Source organism: Vanellus vanellus (assembly GCF_965231255.1).
Source record: "Vanellus vanellus genome assembly, chromosome: 1".
Taxonomy (NCBI): domain Eukaryota; kingdom Metazoa; phylum Chordata; class Aves; order Charadriiformes; family Charadriidae; genus Vanellus; species Vanellus vanellus.
The window spans coordinates 124,184,563-124,205,955 of NC_138905.1; the positions used below are offsets into that span (position 1 = coordinate 124,184,563).

Sequence of the window (21,393 nt, forward strand, 5' to 3'; positions counted from 1 at the left end):
AAAAGAAATGGAGCATCCTTGACCTGATACAAATAGATAACCTGCAACTCAAGATACAAAGTGATATCATTTGAGTTGAAGTGATATTATTTGAGTGGCTGAACAATCAAATTTATTTACTCTTTGTGGATTTTATCACTCACAAAGATATTTCTGAAGGGAAGAAGCTTTCAGATGTTAAATATGCTAGAACAATTAGTATCTATGAAGCATTAGCTGACAGGCTGATGCTTCACTTGCTCTTGCCGGTATGTTGGTGTATAATTCTTAATTCAGTGCTATGCTGCCTGTTGTATTTATTTAAAATGGTGGCTTTTTTGTTCTAGAAATACTGACACGTATTTGGTCTGGCAAAGACTTTTAAATTGAGCAAGCTGCTTCAGAAAAAAAACTTGGTAACTTGGTCTTGCTAACAATTTTCCTTTGAAGTACATTGTTTAAAGTAGTAAAATGTCTTTAAATTACAGTATACTTCTGTCATGCTGATTTATAAATAGAGCAGTGGAGAGTTGTGAGGATATTACTCTTGGCACAATATGGTATTTAAGTACAATTGCGTGTGTTTCTAGGTTGAATAAATGTTATGAAATACTGTGTAGAGAAGTTAGTACAGTTGCTATATTGCTGCTTGCCCTGCTACCCTGAGCATCACTCATGTGCATGCACACACAGAAAGTTGTGAAACAGCCTTTCTTGATCTTATTTTAGAGCCTGGGGAAGAAACTCATGATCTGTCCCTGAGTGTTAGTGACATTTCTCGCATAAAATTAGTTTTAAGTTTTCCCTCCACTTTCTACTGAAGGAAAAAGAGGGGGTGGGGGTGTGTTATTAAATTAGGAATGTATTTGTAAGTGACACCTCTTGTTCTGCTTTTTTCTAAAGCAAATGCATCACAGAGCCCTTATAAGAAACTTAAAGAGGCCTTATCATCTGTAGAAGCTTTTGAAAAACACTACTTAGTAAGTATGAGTTTTGATTATTTATAATAGTTTTGTGTGTTTACATTATAGATTGAATAGGGCCAAAATTTCCAAACCTTAGAAGATAACATTGAAAATGTAAATCTGTATTTTGTTATCAAAGGTTATTGCTTACACACTGAACAGAACATGGCTGATGTGTTTTACCGCTGGAACCCTGTATGGTTCCAAGTTTCAAATATTTGGATTAACTTTAGTATTTATCGCTATGAGTTAGAGGTTGCTGTCTCTAAGTATGTATACTTTGTTACTAAAGCCAATGTCATGGTTATCATATTCTGCTGTCGCGAGTTCAGAATTAATTGAATCTTCCCCGGAAGAATATTGATGTGTGAATTCAGCTTTAGACTTGCATCTTGCAACAGGTTTTACATGGTTGAAGTTACACTGTTGAGTTTTCTTATATAAAGTGGGGGACACCTGTGGATAGTAGACTTGGAGCTGGCATAGATTGAAACATTAGAATTCGTGTTGTGCTTTAATATGCATGTTTATTTCCTGACAGCTCCCTTATTGATGAGCCATTGTAATGATTTTCTGCATTTTTTTTTTATAAAAGATTATTGAATAGAACAAAAAAACCCTGGCTGTCACATGAGTGTGTTTGGTATTGGGGGGTGTAGTTTGGGGTGGTTTGGATTTTTTTTCTTAAATAAATTTCCTCTGAAGTTTCTTATATTTGCAGTGCTGTTAAAGTTTTCTGGGGAAAAGTTGGAGGAAAACTGAGCATTTTTTTTTTTTTTAATCTTAAAACTAGGTGGTACTTATTTTTACAAAGTTTTATTAAAAGAAGAAGTCTCAAAAGATTTTGTTTGAAGATACCAGGTTTCATTTTTATATTTCATTTCATTATAAGACTATTTGGATAGCTGGACCAAAACTAAAATCTTCAGCTGCCAACTGCTCTTGCATATTCGGTTCCAACTTGCACCTGAAGATGTCTGCTAAATTCAGCAGTATCATCCTAAATTTAAGAAACTAAGTGGGTTCGGCAGAGTTTGCCAAGGAAAGACAAACAGGAATGGCAATTATTTATGACTGCACTTTTATGCAACAGTGTCCTGGTTCCGGCAAGGATGGGGTTAATTTCCCCAAGGAGCCGGCAGGGGAGGCAGGTATTCCATCCCACGTGACCCATGCCCCGCTGTAAGAGGCGCTAGCCGGGGAGCGGGAGTCAGTCGCCACTCGGGGGCGGGCTGCGGCGGTGCGGGTCCGGTCGGTGCGTTTCGCGGCGGTACTGTAATCGCGTTCTTGTATTCCTTTACCGGTGTTATTGTTTTTCTTTCTTCTTCCCTTTGTCTGTTCTGTTAAATTATAATATTTCAACCCACGAGTTTTTCCCTTTTCTGCTGATTTTTCCCACGGCTGTGGGAGTCGAGCGAGCGGCTGCGTGGTTCTCTGTTGCTGGCTGAGGCCAAACCATGACAAACAGAAATTCAGATATCACATACACTATAAAATACTGTTTTCTATGTAGTTGTGACATAAATGTATACAATTTATGTATACCCATATTTTATCTATGTATTCAGTGGAGAAGAACATAGAATTAGTTAAAAATTCCAGACACAGCTAAGATAATTTATTTGCATTTAAAATTTTAATGAGTCTGGAAAGTGAAATGCAGCTTTTCAGACATGTTGAAAGCAAGAAGTGATGAGCTTTTATTACCAGAAAAGGCTTTGTTCTCAGTCAATGGCTAGTCTCATACAACAACTTCAGAATCTTTTGTAAGAATGTCAAATCTTCTACAAGCACGTTGTCTTGTACCTTAATTTTGGGGGAATGTAGCTTTTAATTTCTATGTGTAGCTGGTGTCTAAGACTCCCCTGTGGTTATACTAATCTGTTAAGGAGCGGTCACCTCACAGAGGGTATTGCCATGAGTTCTTAAAGACAAAAGTGATTTTTGTAGGCTCTCCATGAGGAACATAAAAAATGGGCTTTGGGAGCTCATTTTAGGTCATTTTCCTACCCCATAGATTCCTATGGGGTTTCTGACAGATACTCTGCAAAACAATTAGGTAGTTGGAAGCTCTTAAGCAATTTGTTTTGAAGGATAGAGTAGTTCTTAATACACTAAGTGAAGGAGAATGAGCTTCTGTGGATGCTGACAGTCAGAAGAGGCTGCTTTTTGTAAATATGGCGTGAAATATTTTTATGTATCTGGCCAGAGATTATTATATACTTGAGGAAAAATGTTTGGTGGTGGTATACAGTGTGTATTGTAACTGCTAATTTTGTGACAAAGACTTGTCACTGTTACGACAAGCTTAGGGCAAGGTGAGGAAGGTGACATGTAGACAGTGTGGTTCCATTGGAAATTAAGCTTAAAGATGACTGTCAAACTTCAGCTTGGGATTGTATGGCTTCAAGCAAAATTCCTTTAAGGCACTCTTGCGAAAATACTTAGTCTGATTGTAACTTAGCAATTTGTGTTTAATTGTGTGTTTACATACTGCAAACTTTAATATATTTAATGGTATTATGTACAGCTTTAGTGAAAGTATCATGTACCACGTTCTGTATGTAGTTGATTTGGTTTTGAAGTATTGGTTGTGAGTCTCTGGGGCAAGCTCTAATATTGTTCTAAATATGTTATGGTGTGGTGCCTCCTGGAATGATACACTGCACAATGCTGCAATGATAACCTAATGGCATATAGTCACTGAGAAACAGGTGCTTTCAAAAAAAGACAGCAGGATTCAAGTGTAAAGAAGTGCTTTAAACTGCATCTCATCTATTTTGGTGGTTTTGAGTTGCATTATCTAATTTTTAATAGGCTTTTTTCTTCTGCTATATATAATACAGATATGGGATAATGACCAACTGTAGAAAAAGTGAAGATGACCTGTTAGAAACTGCTCTATATTGTGTGCTGGGGGCAAGGGGAGATCTAAAAAGTGACTCATTCTGGTCTTTTTGTGGTAGTAACTTAGTTACTGGCTATGAGTTTGTGTGAAATACCATATAGCTACTAAAAATATATAAAGCTTATAATAGTTTCTTTTCTTTTAAACAGGATCTGTCCCATGCCACCATTGAAATGTACACCAATATTGGAAGAATTCGCTCAGCTAAGCTTGTGGGAAAGGACTTGGCAGAGTTTTATATGTAAATGAATGTTTAAAATGTCTTAAATGCATTAGGTTTGAATATAATCCTCGAGGAAAACATGCTGTATTTAAAAAGGAATTTTAAAAAGTGTTTTTTGAAATGTAAACATACCCTAAGTTTCAGGCTGTATTTCAGCAGAAAAAAGAATAAGAACATCATCAATCTCTTTATATCAAACCCTAATTCTCACCTCATGATTTGGTACTCTTACCTTTAACAGTCCTGTGTTCTTTAGCTTGATGCTTTCTTCTCCTGGGGAGAAAAGGGCGGGGGAGGGGGGGGGAAGAAATAACTTTGCATTTACTATAGCCCATTTTGTAACCTGGCTTCTAATGTGTTTCAAAGTTTATAGTTACCTTATCTACATGTGTGTATGTATATGCCTAAGGAAAGCCAGAAAACATATTCTTTGGAGAGCAATCAGTTTCATATTTGAGGTTATGATTTCAAAATGTTTGTTTCCTCCACTGTGAAACTTACAGTGATTTTATTCCTAACTTCCAATTTATTTTTTGTTTATTCCCACTGTTAAATTCCACTGAAGGAACCTCCTGCATTGGTTTTCTGTTTCATTTTCTTTTTCTTATTTAGAAGAATTTGGGAGTCCTAAGTGTTTCTTGGGGAAAACATGTTTGAACATGCTTCTCACCCATTTTACTACAGCAGTCCAGATTCTCCTAAATTAATTTAAATTTTCACCTGAAGGAATAATGTTAGGTTTAAAGACTACCACGGAACTGCTGTGTAGTGATAAAATGATATTTTCATTGATGCATTTTCCTGCTTTAAAATTGTTGAGTAAGCGTATTTTTAGTTAACTGTCAGAAGCTTGAGATGGCTTTTGTTGCATTCATGGGAGGTAGCTTTGCCTCACTTGCTCTGACTTGGGATAGGTCTATATATGAAGCATTTCATTGACATGGTATATTTATACTAATTGTAATTCTGCTTGCTTAAGTGAATCACGTAAAGGTAGGCCAATGTGTTGGTCTGTTACCAGCAAAATAAAGAGCATAATGGTTCACTGCATCTTGTTCTGCATTCATATGCAATGTTCCTCTCCCATCACCACTTTTTGAAAATGTGTAGAGAGTCTTCATGGCTGCAAACGTTCTTATATCACTCTGTACTCATTCCTGTATTTTTTTAAGGAGGAAGAAAGGTCCACAGAAGGCAGAAGTCTATCTTCAGGGAGCACTGAAAACCTACCTTGCTGAGGGCTGGGCATTGCTCGTCACACATACGAGAAAACAGTTAGCTGAATGTCAGAAACACCTTGGGCAAATAGAAAAGTATCCTCTAAAAGGCGGAGCCATGAAAATCAAGACTGGAGAAAATGATACTTCTGATTATTTTACTGACATATCTCTAACTTTTATTTAACAGGAGAAACTGTCAAACATCAGACAGCTGAGTTAGTTCTTGTTTCCGTTGCTTTTCATTTGGGGAGGGTTGGGTTATTTTTATTTTTTTTTTAACATCTGGTTCACTTAAAAGCTTTTGCATGTGGTTGCTGCTCTCTGTTTGAAATATGTCTAGGCTCTAGAGAGTGGTGCAACATGGATAATGTGAAATTTGTCATTAGTTCAGCAAATACCGTAGACGGTTTTTATGGTTCTGTTTGTATGTCATCATTATGGAAGTTTTTATGTGGTACTGTTTTTTCATTTGGTAAACATGGCTTTATAGTGTCTTCCTATATTAACGAGCTTGATTTCTGGGCTTTCTTTCTGTAACTGATACCATTTTTTTCTTGTGTCCGACCAGGCAAGGACTCTTCTGGTACTTGTAAGGGTGACTTTTTCTAAAAGTTGAAACTGAGGCTTAGAAGATGAAAATTCTTGGGGCTTTGGTGTGGTGTGCGGTGTCTCAGTATTTTTTTGCTATTATTTATTTTTTATTTCTGGCTTTGATTTTTGCTTCAGAAGGGGAGTGGGAGTTGTTTGCTTTTAAGTTGTTTAAAAGCTCAGTCTTCAATGTGTGAATGAAATCTTCCCTGTAAATTCCACATAAATGCTAAGTAATATTCTGAGAGAATTATTTGGCCCAATCCTAATGTTTGACAGGCTTCGAATTCTTCAATTTGATACTCTCTGCATTATTTTCACACACCAGCTCTATCTGCTACAACTGTATTTGTTTAAATATTAAATCTGTCTCTGTTGCTGTAGTTTTGCTACTTTCAAGAGAAGAGGGCTGTGTTTGTGGGGAAGTCTACTGACTGGCCTTGAGTGTTTTGTTGTATTCTTTTTGGCATTAGAAACAGTGCAATTTGAATTGTGGCTTTCATTTTAACCTCATATGTTGTTGCCTAAATTTGGTAGCTAAATTAAGTAATTTAGTTCTAATCTTAACTGTTGTGCTACCTGCAGGATATTATGTACTATAGCAAAACGGCAAATTTTCAGTATTTTTTGGTGGCTTGGGGGAAGGGTGCAGCTTTCATTGGTGCCATAGTTAGAAATGGAATTCCCCTAGGTGTTCCAAACTGGGATGGTCAGCTGAACAGATACTTTCTGCAGTACAGTCCTTGTGGAAATGGCAAGGAAAGAGAGCTTTTCTGAATGGTCGTTCTAGCTTTTTTTCAAAGTTGTTCGTTGGGGTTCTTGTGTTGTTTTTGTTTTTTGCCTCAGAAGCTCATATTTTAGTCTCTAAGTGACAGTACTAGGAATCTTACTGTAGCTGAAAATCAGTTGAGCTAAATTCAGATTTGTAGCATATTTTGGTTTCGTTCTCTTGTTATTTTTTTGGTTTTTTTTTTTTTTTAGAACTAGACTTAGACATTGTAAATATCTGCCTCCGTTGAAAATTCTTACATCACTTTTAAACACACTTAAATTTTTCTGCTTCAGTGCAAATGCTCTTAAAGAACCTGTGCCAGTAATATTGCAATCTTAGCTAAATACTTAAATGAGCATTTGTATCCTCACCACTCAAAATGTATAAAGAATGTCTTATGACTTAGTTATGGTAAGTGATGCTGTAACAGCTGGCAGATTCTCAGCCAAGTAAATTGGAATATAATCAAATAGTGAAGTTACTTCGTTCTAAATGTTGGGTAGTGTAATGCAACACACTGTCTTTAACTTGCATGCTGCATTTATGTATTGTCAAATAATTTTCTATGATCACTAACCTTTTTAGATGGGGGAATATTGCACAGGTTAATAATGGATCATATTTTAGTAGGTCTGCAAAAAGTAGAGATTCTGCAATATTCTCAGTTGATAGTAAATCTTCCATTGTTTCTTTTCTAATGGAAGAGTATGGTGATGATAAAAGCAGGTTTTGTATTAAAAGATTAGAAAAGCAGTACTTGAACTGTCTTGTTTTCAGTCAAATTTCTGAATGTTGTAGGTTTCTACCTCATGTTTCCTTAACTTTGTTAGTTATCTTCAAACAAGCAGCCTTTTAGCTGGTGATAATCACTTGACAGAAGATGAACGCAAAAGCTTTTGCCAAGAAATACTAGATTTTGCCAATCAGCAAGCAGAGAACCAAGGTAAGTCTGGTTCTTAAAACTTAAGCTGCTCTAATCTGATCTTTCCCTAAAAGTAGATCGGAAGGCTTTTTTTCTGATTGTTTTAATTACCTTGTGTATGACTTCTGAACCAATATGGTTCTTTTCTTGTCGTCTCTGGAACATTTATAAAACTTCTGCAATAAATAAGAATAGTTAAAGATGAAAGGGTAATTACCATTTTCATCCTGAATACCAGATAGTCTTTGTTTTCCTTCACTTATCTGTTTTTCTGCTTTGACAGCTCATAATTTATCTTGTGTTGGATTTTTTCCAATTTGTAAGTTAACCTCTGCTCTACGTGCACACAGATGGCAGCTCTGTGATGATAATACTTTGGTTTTGATGTTAGATCTGTTCCCATCAAATTGCAACTTACTACTTTGACCATCCTACCTCTTCTCTTTATTCTTGCTGCTGCTTCAGTAATACCTTGTCCTCAGATATTAATCATAGTTCAACTTAATATCGAATACTCCCTGTAGATCTGAAGACTGTTCATTTTTATGCAAAAGTTTTTCTTGATGAATGGATGTACCATAAGTAATATGTTATTTTAGACTTGTGTGGTGGGTTGACCCTGGCCGGACACCAGATGCCCACCAAAAAGCGCTATCGCTCCCATCCTCAGCTGTACAGGGGAGAGAAAATAGAAAAAAAGGCTCATGGGTCAAGATAAGGACAGGGAGAGGTTGCTCACTGATTACTATTACAGGCAAAACAGACTCGACTCGGGGGGAAAAAAACTTATTTAATTTATTATCAATCAAATCAGAGTAGGATAACAAGAAAAAAACCCTAAATCTTAAAGACATCTCCCCCTCATTCTTCCCAGATTTAACTTTACTCCCAAATTCTCTACCTTTTCCTCCCCAGTGGCACAGGGGGGTGGGTCAGTTCATCACGCATTGTCTCTGCCACTCCTTCCTCCTCAGGGGGAGGACTCCTCACCCTCTTCTCCTGCTCCAGTGTGGGGTCTCTCCCACAGGAGACAGTCCTCCATGAACTTCTCCAATGTGGGTTCTTCCCATGGGCTGCAGTTCTTCATAATCTACTCCAGTGTGGGTCCCTGCCACAGGGTGCAGTCTTCTTCAGGAACAGACTGTTCCAGTGTGGATCCCCCATGGGGTCACAAGTCCTGCCAGCAAACCTGCTCCAGTGTGGGCTCCTTTCTCCATGGGTCCACAGATCCTGCTAGGAGCCTGCTCCAGCACAGGCTTCCCATAGGGTCACAGCCTCTTTGGGGCATCCACCTGCTCTAGTGTGGGGTTCTTCACAGGCTGCAGGTGGATATCAGCTCTACCATGGACCTCCATGGGCTGCAGGGGGACAGCCTGCCTCACCATGGTCTTCTCCATGGGCTGCAGGAGAATCTCTGCTCTCGCATATTCTCACTCCTCTTTTTGGCTGCAATCACACAGTTTTGTTTTCCCCTTCTTAAATATGTTACCACAGAGGCACTACCACCATCGCTGATGGGCTCGGCTTTGGCCAGCGGTCAGTCCATCTTTGAGCTGGTGGGCATTGGCTGTGTCGGACACAGGGAAAGCTTCTAGCAGGTTCTCACAGAAACCACCCCTGTAGCCTCCCCGCTACCAAAACTTTGCTATGCAAACCCAGTACAACTTGCTTCTTAATTAAGTTTTGGTACTGCCTCTGTGTTGGTTTTTGGAGTCTAGAAAAGATAATGAAAGACCCTTGTATGGTAAAGCTGATGGCTGAAGGCACCAGTCCAATCACTAGTTTCTTAAACTTGTACTTGCTCTTAATTTATGCGCTCTGGGAAGTTTGTCACTTTATGCCACTGTGTTCATCTAGAATGCTTTATGTAGTAGTGAAATGTTAAACTTCTGCTTAGACACTGTCTCTTAGTTTAGTTGTCTTTAATAGCCTGAGTACTAAAATTGTAGTAGATGTAACTGTTAGAAAACAAATCTCAGTGTCTCTAAGTCTCATTTCTATGCTAGATAAAACTAAAATATGAAAGTATTGATTTATTGTGAGAGGTTTCATTGTGAAAAGTTGTTGATTCGTTTAATTCTAGGGGTTAACTTTTTAAGAGAAAAGATTTGCTGATCTCCAGTAGCACTTGAGAAGAATAAAATCCCTGTTTTTATCTTTCCAGGACAAAAGGTTATATTGCCTATGCACTCCTTTGCGCAATTGAAAACTCTACATTTTGACCCTCCAAATGCTCTTGTCCATGTGGGTGGAATGTTGTCTATTGAGTTGACTTTGCTGAGCCACATGCCTATCCCAGTCCAAGTGGATCAGATTGCCATCCATGTTCACTTCAGCATTGAAAAAAATAGTTACAGAAAAACAGCAGAATGGCTCACTAAGCACAAAACTTCCAATGGCGTTATCAGCTTTCCAAATGAAGTTGCAGGCTTTCCTTTGTCACGAAACAACTTGCCAGCACTGGAGCTATATGAAATGTATGAACGGAGTCCCTCAGATAACTCTTTGAACACAGCAGGAATTATCTGCAAAAATGTGCACATGCTACTACGAAGGCAAGAGAGCAGCAGTTCGCTGGATATACCTTCAGGGGTGACTTTAGAAGATGGGGCTCATGTGCTGAAATGCAACAACTTAATACTGGAACCAGGGGTCAATAAAATAACATTCAATACTCAGGTATGTTTTTATAGTTGAGTGAATGTAGCACTCATGAAAGAAGAACTAAAAGCACTGGCTGAGGAAGAGCATAGTGCTGACCTGTGTATTGCTTCCTGATACAGCTTGGGTGATGTGATTCCCCTTGTGGCTTTCTTTTCGTTGTTCTAGACCTTAATTTCCCTTGAAAGAAGGCTGGTATGTTTATGCCAAAATGTACAGGTGACTCCTATTTGCAATCATTAGAGTAAGCCTTCCAAAATGTAGTTTAAACATCTTGATTATTGCTGCCAAAAATTAAACTGATAAATTCATATACAAAATAATGTACTGCTCATGAAGTCTAACTTCACTGTTGAGTTCATTGGGAATAACATTTAAAAATTTTGATGGGAATGCATTTTCTAGCCCTTACTGAGTGACTCTGTCATTAAATTTGGTTGATGGCCTGTTCTTCGCTGTGGAGAGTGGTAGAATATTTTTTCACTTGGTGGATATAGTAAACCGACCTGCAAGAAGTATGACAAAGTTAAGCTCAGCTTCAAATATTTGAATTTAGAAGATGTCAGAATTAAGATTGCCCCCATTATTCATCTTAATCACATAAGGAATGAGAAGAAGGATTCTCTGCTACGGGAAGACTAAATTTGAATGAGCAAACAGCTGTGAAAATAAGAGTGTCACCATCTAAATGCCACCCTCTGAAAATGGATTGCAGTCCTGCTTCTGCCATATAGTGTTGTATATGAACTCCCTCAATTCCTGACTTACGCATGCACTCTAAGTCAGCTTAATATGTCTTTTTTTCTCTCCCATTCTTCCCCAGCAAGCTAGGTACTCCCAGCATATGCTGAAATACTTAAGGACAGTAGTGCTTATCGCTTCTGTTCACATTGTGTTACTACTAGATGCATAGTAACTGGAAATCAGCAGTACCAGTACTGAGTACCAGTCCTGATGGTTGGTTGGTTGTGGTGCGTGTATAGTTTTGGTTTTGTTTTTTTCTAAAACTGCCTTGTACTTTGCTGATCTGTGGTTTGTTTGCTTGCTTTAATGAAATGGGGAAAGGCATTTACCTTCTGACTTAGTTCTGGCAAGTGAAATGCCAAGCATTTTCAAAAGCCAGACTTCACCATCTGTTTGGCATTCCAGAAGTAGGAGCTTCTGGCCTTAATTATAATGTTGTTCTGTTCTTTGAGTTTTCTTTTAATACTTTCTGTCTCCATCCCCACCTCTGTAACCCTTCGTAGGGAAGTATTTATTAGAGTTCAATACTACAATAATGAATATCAGTGTAGGGAAAATTTGAGTGAGAAAATGCTGAGAAATTCAGTGCAGCATCTGAATGATTAATAAGAGATGGGGCAACACAATGAGGAATGCAACAGGTGTTTCATAGCTGCTTCATTTTCTGAGCGTTATCCAGTCTGTATATTGGAAAGGATACGGATGCTATGGAGAGAGAAAGTATTTTGCAGTCACGTATGGTATATATGCCTGCTAGCTTTGCCATTTTCTAACTGGTTTAAATTAGCTTTGGTCCCCTTTTTTAAAGTAATTATGAAGTAAGAATCTACATATCTGCTTTCGATGACTAAAAATTGATAGCCAGGGAGAGCAGGCCAGGAGGTTTCTTTAGCATTCTTAGCATATTTTGAGTACTCCATACCTGAGTTTATAACCTTCTCTGTCCCCCTGCCTCCCCTGTTTTTTTAAATAATTATTTCTATCTTGGCATAGAACTTTTGTTTAGAGTGAAGCTTTCTATAAGTTTATATACTCTGCCTTTGCAGTCCTTCAGTGCTGGGGCAGAAATCACTAGAGATGTGTTTGGTACATGTGCACACGCACATTGTGGAACCTGTGTAGATAGCAGGTCTCTTAAGATGGAAGTTGAGTTCAAGTCCCTGATGATACAATGTGAAATGGCAATAATGTCATTTGAACTACCTACTGACATAATTTTGTAGGTTTCTCGTTCTTTCAAAGGATTGGGTCAAGTTAATGGGATCTGGAGATGTCAGAGGTCTTGGTGGCTGCCATTGTAGTTTTCTGTAAAATAAATTAACATGCATGTAGAACTGGATTTCTGATGAAGTAGCCTTGCTAGAAGAAATCTGTTAAACTGTTCTGAGCAGGCATTGTGGCTTAGTGGGATCAGGAAGCAGTCTGAAACCACAGAAGAAGAGAGATGCATGAAAAGCTAGATACAACTCTGCTTTAAATTTGCCTTGTTCTGCATGCTTATGGTGGCTATTGGAGGGTGAACAGTCTTACCCTTAACTTTCCTATTTTCCTGAGCTTGCTTTCTTGAATGAACTTTGCATGGGAAGACTGCTCAGTGTGAATCCTACTTATCTTCATACAGTTGTTCAAAGCATGACTTACCTGTCCTTAAAGGGAAAATCTGAATATATTATGTTTTTTTTGAACAGTGTATTACTAGATAACACGAAGAAAGCTTTTCTAGATTTTAGCTGCAGTATTTAAATATTTACTAAAAATCCATTATCACTGTAGTGTCTCTTCTACTGGGTTACATAGCTGGCCAGAGGATCAAAACTGCTGGCAACTTATTTTCTAAATTTTCTTACAGTAATGCTTAATCGCACTACTCTTGCGGAAAGAGGAATGACTGTGCTTCTAAGATGCAGAGGGAGTTTGATTCTTTCTTTATCTTGGACTGATGATTAGCATTATTTATACTGATAGCAATCTTTCAGTGTATTTTTTCAAGCTTTAAAAGAAATCAGAAAGCATTATCTAAATTTTTCAGACTGATAGTCCTGTCACATGTTGAGGCTTAAAGTATGTATACGTTATGAAAGATTTCACTCGTACTTTTTTGCTTATAAAGTATTCAAGGGATACAATTTAGTGACTTTAATGTCAAAATGCATGATACTGAATTTCAGTATTTCAGTCAGGATTTGCTGTGTCAATAACTGTGTGAGGTTTCAATGTTAAGTCATTAACAGCTTTTCTCCATAATTTCTGATCTTATTTGTTAGACTTAATTATACCCAACATCAATACTTATGTATTACACTTGGTAAGATGGCACATGGAAAAAGAAAACATTTCCCATTCCCTAGCAGTAGTAGCTAAGACCAAATAGAATCAAGAATAAATATACTAGTAGATGTTGCAGATTTGCATTTTATAATGTTATTGAAAAACATCTAGAATCCCATTATTGAAGGTAAGAGAAGAGTTTGAAATTAAATATGTATGTATTAATTTTTTTTTTTAAGCATTCACACAGGGTGTGGGGTGGCGAGTGTGTGAAATCAATAGCTTGAGCTGAAAGCTGTGCCTTATATAGATGTTGTAGGATTTTATGAATGTTAGCCAAATAAGCACTTTGCTGCTTGCTAAATATCATTTCAGTACTTAATAAATATAATTATATTTTAATGTACGTGGGACTTCGAGGGGGGGAACCAACCAAGTAACAAGGCAAAAAGCACCCCAAAATAAGAGTTTGACAGCATAGCTACTATATTAGTTATTCCAGTTGTTGGTACTTGTTACTTATGATGTTTTTTTCTTGAATCAGCCAGCACTCGAGCTTCTATCTTAATGGGGCAAAAGGTGCTTCTTTGTGCAAATCTTGTCACTTATTCAGAGAACAAGTCTGTCATTTTAATTTATGAATGTGAAGTATCTGATAGAAATGAGCTGAAAACATGCTGTTCTTTAGTAGAGGGTTTGTTCTAGAAGTATTTCTTAAATTGAAAGATCCATTCAATGTTTTCTTCAAAGGCCAAAGAACCTGGGACATACACACTCAGGCAACTGTGCACTTCAGTGGGAAAAGTACAGTTTGTCCTTCTTCATATTTACCCAATTGTGCAGTATGATGTATATTCTCAGGAGCCCCAGCTAAAAGTGGAACCAATGACTGGTAGGTACAGTTGCTATGCTGAAGTTGTTTTGATGATTTCTGTTGTATTCTCATGGGACTAGATAAAGCGTTTTCTGGCTTGAATGCTACTCAGAATTTTTTTGCCTTACTCTTAATTGTGAGTCTAAAATAAATTCTCACTTTTCAAATTATCCATCAAGTATGCTCTGTCAATGATGGCTAGTTTTCAACAACTAATTTCGGTGCTTAGCTCTGAAACATGTAGTATCACTTTTGAACATGAATTTGAGCATGTACTGTCACTTAAATATCAGGAATGATTTGAGCTGCCACACTGATTAGGTAAAGTGAATATTTAAATTTGTAATTGACTGAGTTCCTTATTGGTTAGTTCTGTGATGCTGCAGTCTCTTTGGTATTTACAAGAAATGCGTAAGAACTGGGATTGTCTACTAGAGGTGGTCATATAAACTTATTAAAACAATATTGAATACATCCATTGGTTTCACGGGCAGCTAAGCATTACATGTAGAGTTTTTAATAAACTCTACAAGTTTATAAATGGAAGTTAATAGTGATTTTGTTTTCAGGCTATTAACTGAGGCAGTTAAGGATTCAATATGCATTTTGTGCTATCATTCCGGTTACAAGGGTTGCAGTGGGTGGCGAAGGAAGGACAGGCATATTGGGCATTAATCAATTTAGCTACCCCTATGAAATTGATGGTTGTGATTCAGATATTTGAGAGTTCGTGCATACTGGCATTATTATTATCTTGATTATGTAAATACAGCATGTGGGTGTGACTGGCATTGTAAGTGCAAAAATGCAAAGCTGTCTGCAACCTGGAGAACTTAACAAAAAGCGTAGTAAGTTCTTTGGAATTATTGTATTTCACTGAATTCTGTGGTGCCAGAGCTACACAATGTGTGAGCCAGGTAATCTAAGGCATCCAAGAAACTGTGGGTTTGGTCACTCAAGTTGAAACAGCCAGTTTCTCCACACTGACGTATCTGAGCTAGGTTTAATGTGTTGCATAACAACAAACCCCTACACTTTTGAGTTACCCTAACATGTGTGACAAATTGTCAGGGAATACTGCTAACAAGCCTTAGCAATGTACTGTAACCATCTATTGATGAGTACTGGAATCTGTTAATAATTTCCGCTTTCTTCTTCAGATAGCCTTTTGGCTGGCATTCCCCAGAAGGTGAAATTCACGGTGACTACTGGCCACTACACCATGAAGAACGGGGATACTTTGCAGCTCAGTAATGCAGATGCCATGCCTATTCTGTATCATCCGGAAAGCAAGGCGGTGATCTATTCTAACACCAGAGGTAAGCAATGAAGTAAAAATTAGTAATCTTTGAATGGCTGAGAATGCAGTAATCCTGAAGTAAACTGTACATACAGTGTTAAGAACCCTGACGCTGCCTCTTTCAATAATCATTATTAAGGACAATTCTAGGAACTTAGTGCAAGAAACGTCTTAAACTTTCACCCTCAAAGTAGTAGTATGAACTTTTCAGCAAACATAGCTGAATAACTTTTAGTTTCATTGATGAAATTCAGTAGGGATGGTGAAACTGCTCCTGAGGTGAGCATCTGTCAGGATTTCCAAGTGAATGATGGTGATCTTTTATTATTATTGCAGTCTCTATTTTAACTAGACCATTTTTTATCATGAAGCAGTTGTAGGTAGGTTTTTACGTAGTACTGTATCTAAATGGAGCATTTCGTTTAGCCGGTGCTTTGTTTAGACAAATGACATCCTAGTTCCTTTTTTTCTGATCATAAGTACTGTATAGTCTCCTCAGTTGCTCAGACTCAAACAATTTTATATTAGTGGGAAGAACACTCATAATAGACTTGATGAAATGAAGATTGAAATAAGGCTATACAGAGGCACCCCATGTGTAGTATTTTAAAGATGGATGATGAATGGTGACCAAGAATACTGATGTGCGTGTGCTCCACGAAGTTGTAAATTTGCTTGAAGTGAAATTATGAAACTAAGGAGGTGCAGGATGTTGTAAAAACTTCACTAGGTATCGTGTGATGGACTACAGTAGCTCTTTAGCTGGTTTGAAGCTTGTTATGAAATTGTCCTCTTAGTTCTTTCTTGAACATTGGGAGGGACTGTTACACATAATGTGGTGGTTACCTTCCTGCAGTTTAAGAAGGGCAGAGCCTTAGTATTGGGAAGTTGTGAACAGCAGTGGTGTTTAAGATGTCCGGATTATTGCTCAATTGAAGAGGTTACTGTGGAGTTTCTTGTTGCTCTTTCTGCAAACATGAGGGTGTTGCTAGGAAATGGTTACAGCACCACATATTTTTCTGTGACACAACTTTTTAGGTTAGTTTCACTATGTAGTTACAGATTAAAATGAAAATTGGGAAGAATGGGTTTTAAAACTACTTTACTTTCCCCCCCTCCTATTCTACACAACTATAGAAAAGATCTCAGAGTCATCATTAAGGATTCAGTCTTCTGAAAAGATCACAAGCATCAGTTTGCCAGTGGCTCCTGCATATCATGTGATTGAATTTGAACTAGAAGTTATGTATTTACCATCAGCCACACAATCTGCAGTGGAGAGAGAAAATACGACAAATAAAGAAGTTCACAGAAAAAACAAAGAGAAGCAGAAACAGGACAACTGCATGGCTACTGTTGACCAGAAAGTAAGATGTAATTTAATGTTTTTTTGTTATGAAATCTAGTTGGTCACAGGGGCATACAGGTCACAGAATAAAAGTGGTGGTGAGGGGTGGGGGGGCGTGGAACTTGTTTGTATTGAACTCATTTTCCCTTAAAAGATGTACATGCAAAAATCATAGCAAATGATATAAATGCAAAGAAAACAAACATAAACAGAAATATACACTTGTTTACTATATTGCCAACTGTTCCACTGGCTAGTAATCTGAATTTTAATGTTCTAACACTCCTAGTTTATATAGGATGAAGGATACTTGTGTCTTTGTAAAGGTGGCATAGCAGTCTTTAAATTCTCCCTTCTGATTCATGAGAGAGAATTCTTCCACGTGCGAAGAATCTGTATGTTCTGTTGAGGTACTTAACACCATAGTGTTTCAAGCTGTCACAGTATTTAGTTGGAGGTAACTTCCTCTTAATTTTCATTATGAAGGGTGAATAAAATAAGTAGCATGGAGAGAAGCTCTTCAGCTGACAGCAAAATGATCTTGAAACCATTACCTTTCACAGTGTTAAAATTGACCAAGTGTGTTGCTATGTATCCTTGCGTGTAAATAGCTATAGACTAGCATTGCTAAAATGTGATGTGACAAAAGATTTCTTTTTTTTTTTTTTCCTCTGAATAAAAAAAAAAATATTGTTAAATATATGCTTTACAATTGGAAGAATGACAGCATTCACTTCAGGAGAAATTCTTCAATTAAGTGTGCTGTTTCAAGTTAAAACAAATATACATTAAATACATTTTAAAAAATATTTTGAGCTTATGTTTAATATATTACAGTATTATAAAGACATTTCAGTAATAGATCTTATAGCAATTTAGTTGCTATTGACCTTTTAACAAATTATTGTATTAAGATGCTATTGGTATTCTTAGTGTCCTTTTATCTTTCCTTTCTTCTATTCCTCTTCCTTTATTTCTAGTCTTCAGAACTGGGTATGTCAGTTTCCACAGGAAAAGCTTCTTCAAGATTTCATATGTCACTCACAGGAAAACAAAAACTTAATATTTTGTCAGATTAGTTTTTGACATACTGATTTTTGGTTTGGTGTTTTTTTTTCCTTCTTCCCCTTCTGAATGCATTAGCTGCAGACACTTGCTGAGAAAAGTTTTGCTTAGAAATTAGAAGAAAAGCAAAATTGCTTGCCAAAGACCATTAAGAACTTTGTTTCCTTTTTCCTTTAGGTAACCATTGATTGTCCTTGGTCGATTTACTCCACTATTATTGCATTAACATTCTGCATACCTTTTAATGCCAAGCATTCCTTATTGTCAGCTGGCAAACGGTAATGTACTCATTAAGTATTTATTGTTTCTTTCTTCTTACAAAATATGGAGTTGGAGTTTCATAAGTAATATTTATAGCAGACTTTTTTTTTTTAAGTTGGGTTTTTGTTATCTCACACAGCTTCCCATTGGAAGCGTGTGCATTTCCTCTAGTGTTTTTTCATAGCAGTAAAACAAATTTGTGGTTTCAGCTATTTTGGAAATAAGACCACAAGATACAAGATAGCCTATTTCTGTGTAGTTATTTGTTTTTGTTTAATATGAAAGAGGATGGTTTACAGCCTTGTTTCTACAGACTCATAAGAATTGAGGAAAAGATTGAAAGAAACAAATATACCTGCCATTCTGGTTTTGCTTGAGTTGTGCACTTGAAAACAATTTTATGGAAGTGTACTCTTTCAATCTAACTATTCAGCTTTTTTTGAGCAAACTGTATCATGTTTTTCAGGAAATATGTGCAAGTCTGCGTACAGAATTTGTCAGAACTCTGTTTCCAGCTTTCACACAACAGCCTAAAAAATTCTGCTGACTGTGCAGATTTGCAGCTGGTACCTCTGAACTCTGAATCTCAACAGGTAAAGATTCGCTTGGTGGTTTATGACCTCATTGGCAGGGCAGATAGATGAAAGTTCTTGTTAGTGAAATTATTAGCACTTCTGCACATAGATTTTGTAGTAAGTAGGGCTGATAGCTGATGTTAGGTCAGACCTTTGTAGTCCTCTGAGTCACTTTGATTCTGAAAGATCCTTTAGAGTGTATTTAAACCCATAGATTTCAGATTAAATTCTAAAACTTGCAAAGATTATTAGATAACTTGTCAGAGTTGTCTGTCTGCCTTATGCAAAGTACTATGTACCTTGAACAACAGCTATACAAATGTAATATCAGTAATATCACATTTAATTTGTTCATCTTATAGCTGGTTTGTTATTAGGTTTTAGAAAAAAAACAGGTAGAGACCATTTTCCAATTAAATACAGCTGTAAACTAGTTAAGTTGTAAAACAGTCCCCTTGAAGTTTCTTTCAGCCTTGTCTGAACATGATATTAAATTGGTAATTTTTGCTTCCTAGGAAAAGTATATACAAACATTATTAATATCTTTATTAAATTTGACTTTTGAATAAAATATTTTTCACACGTACTTGAATGTGAAGTGTTCTCTTTAGAAACGCTGATTCAGACAGTGAAATGTATCCCTGTTTTTAATTAGATGTGCATTGTTTAAAAAAAAAATTCACTATTAGTTATTTTGGTTGTGTATTTTCCCTAATGATTTATTTAACACTAAGCAGGTAATTTGTTTCTATAAGCTATATTAATGCCAGAACAGACAAACATATGTATGTGCATTTCCACTTCTTTCTCAGAGGAAGGAAGGAGCTAATACTATAAACTTTCTCTTTCAGGTCATATACAGTAAGCAATCGATATTCTTTGTATGGGAGTTGAAGTGGACGAAAGAGCTTCCTCTCTCCTTGCAGTGCCTGTTTTCAGTCAGTTTTTGTCCAGCTACCTCTGAAGAACAGTCTCTTACCCTGAAGCCGTTCACTTACGAATTCCAAGTGGAAAATTTTTTTGTAAGTACTCTTCTAAGTATAGCATATGGTAACTGAATATGGTTTCCTAATATATGGAAAGGGAAAGTCAAGAAATACATTAGAAAACTTCTGTTTATCTCATGCGATTGATAGAGTAATAGGAAATTAGAATCATAGGAAAACTAGTTTGTTGACCAATAGAACTGAAGTCTGATATATGGTGGAATTATATACATGCCACTGGAGTGGGAGGTGGTGGGGAAAGATAACACTTGTGCAACTGTCCTTGATCTTATTTCATTTTTTCTCTGTGTTTTTGCCTTCCTGGGCTTGTGCCATGGAGACTGTCCTTAGATTACTGAGCGGCTTTTTCCCTGCTGGCTTAAGACTGCACTCTCCAAAGCAAATTGCAATTTCTAAAAAATCTTTTTGATTGAAATCTATTAAAAGCATTTGAGTTGTTTTTTGTAGTGCTTGAGATGAGCTCCTCTAATGAAATATTTAGGGTTTTCTAGCCCATTATCTTAAATGTTTCTTCTTTCCCTTTATGGACAAACTTATTATTCCTTTGATCAGCGAGGAAGCTTATAGGCTAGATATAACTTCCTATTAAAGGAATTCTATCAACATTATTTAATCTCAACTCTAAATTCAGTCTTGTGTTACCCTTTTTGATGCTTGGGTAAAAAGTAGCAACATGAGAAGACTTAATTGGTTAATTCCTTTTGTCTGTTTTCAGTGTTGCTATGTTTTCTACTTACTTATTATAAACTGGTATTGAGCAATGTTTTAGGTATTTGTTTACCTACTGACATTTGTTGGCACCTGTAGCAGCATCTTTCTGGAGCTTTTAAAGAGAACTAACTGCATTAAACAGTGAGGGGTTTGGTAGAAATTCAATTTTATAGCTCTTTGATAATTAGCACTTTGATAATGTGGGCACCGTTATTCTGGGGACTACGATGGTAAGAGTGATGAAGTAGTTTTCCTGTTTTACTCAGAATTTGAGTGATGTGTCTGGAAAGTTTGTTTAAATAGTAAGAAGATTGCTGTTCATTTAGAAGCGTTGAAAGGCTGAGTTAAAGCACGGAAGTGGGGGGGAAAATAGCATGCTCGCTGCTGGTATCAAAAATAGATTGAATCAAATTTAGTTTGATTATTGTCTCAAACTGAACAAGTTAATGAAATAAACATTACTTACAATTGAATCTCATTAAAAAGACTTAATGGATGTGAAATGTAAAGTTAAATTTGTACTGTATTAATTGTCCAGTTCATTTTAAACACAAGTAAAACGCCCCTTTTTTCTTGATAACAGCACTGTTTTCTTCCTGACAGACATTGTATCATGTGAAAACTGAAATTTTTCCACCATTGGGGGCAGAGTATTGTAAAACAGGGTCACTCTGCTCTTTAGAGGTGTCAATCACCCGACTTGTTGACCTTTCGGAGGTTGACAGAGATGAAGCATTAACAGAATCAGATGGATATTGCACAACAAAACTTATGTATGAAGGTAAGAAAATTTTTCTTAAGCATATTGACAAAACTCCCCAGTAGTTTTATCTCGATAATGACATCTGCCAGACTTTCTATGGCACATATTCTTGTATTGTGAGTATGGCTGCTCAGTAAAGCAATTTTCATTTTGCTAGACTGAGAATATTTTATATTTTCTTCATTAATCTGTTTTCAAGTGAAATATAAATGCTGTTCAGACCAGATGGATACTTGCTT

The 21,393-nt window shown here is 36.8% G+C and overlaps 1 protein-coding gene across 1 annotated transcript in view; it reads left to right on the forward strand.

Annotated features, from left to right (window-relative positions):
• TRAPPC10 (trafficking protein particle complex subunit 10) overlaps window positions 1–21,393 on the forward strand; it is a gene marked incomplete at its 5' end in the record, with an annotated part of 48,275 nt that overhangs the window by 23,627 nt on the left and 3,255 nt on the right. Inside the window, 12 exons of the mRNA XM_082497008.1 lie at window positions 883–959; window positions 4,002–4,093; window positions 5,248–5,388; window positions 7,486–7,598; window positions 9,742–10,256; window positions 14,001–14,142; window positions 15,285–15,443; window positions 16,562–16,791; window positions 18,015–18,115; window positions 18,565–18,691; window positions 19,525–19,695; window positions 20,995–21,172. Of these exons, the coding sequence (XP_082353134.1) occupies window positions 883–959; window positions 4,002–4,093; window positions 5,248–5,388; window positions 7,486–7,598; window positions 9,742–10,256; window positions 14,001–14,142; window positions 15,285–15,443; window positions 16,562–16,791; window positions 18,015–18,115; window positions 18,565–18,691; window positions 19,525–19,695; window positions 20,995–21,172 (2,046 nt within the window). The remainder of the gene's footprint in view (window positions 1–882; window positions 960–4,001; window positions 4,094–5,247; window positions 5,389–7,485; window positions 7,599–9,741; window positions 10,257–14,000; window positions 14,143–15,284; window positions 15,444–16,561; window positions 16,792–18,014; window positions 18,116–18,564; window positions 18,692–19,524; window positions 19,696–20,994; window positions 21,173–21,393) is intronic.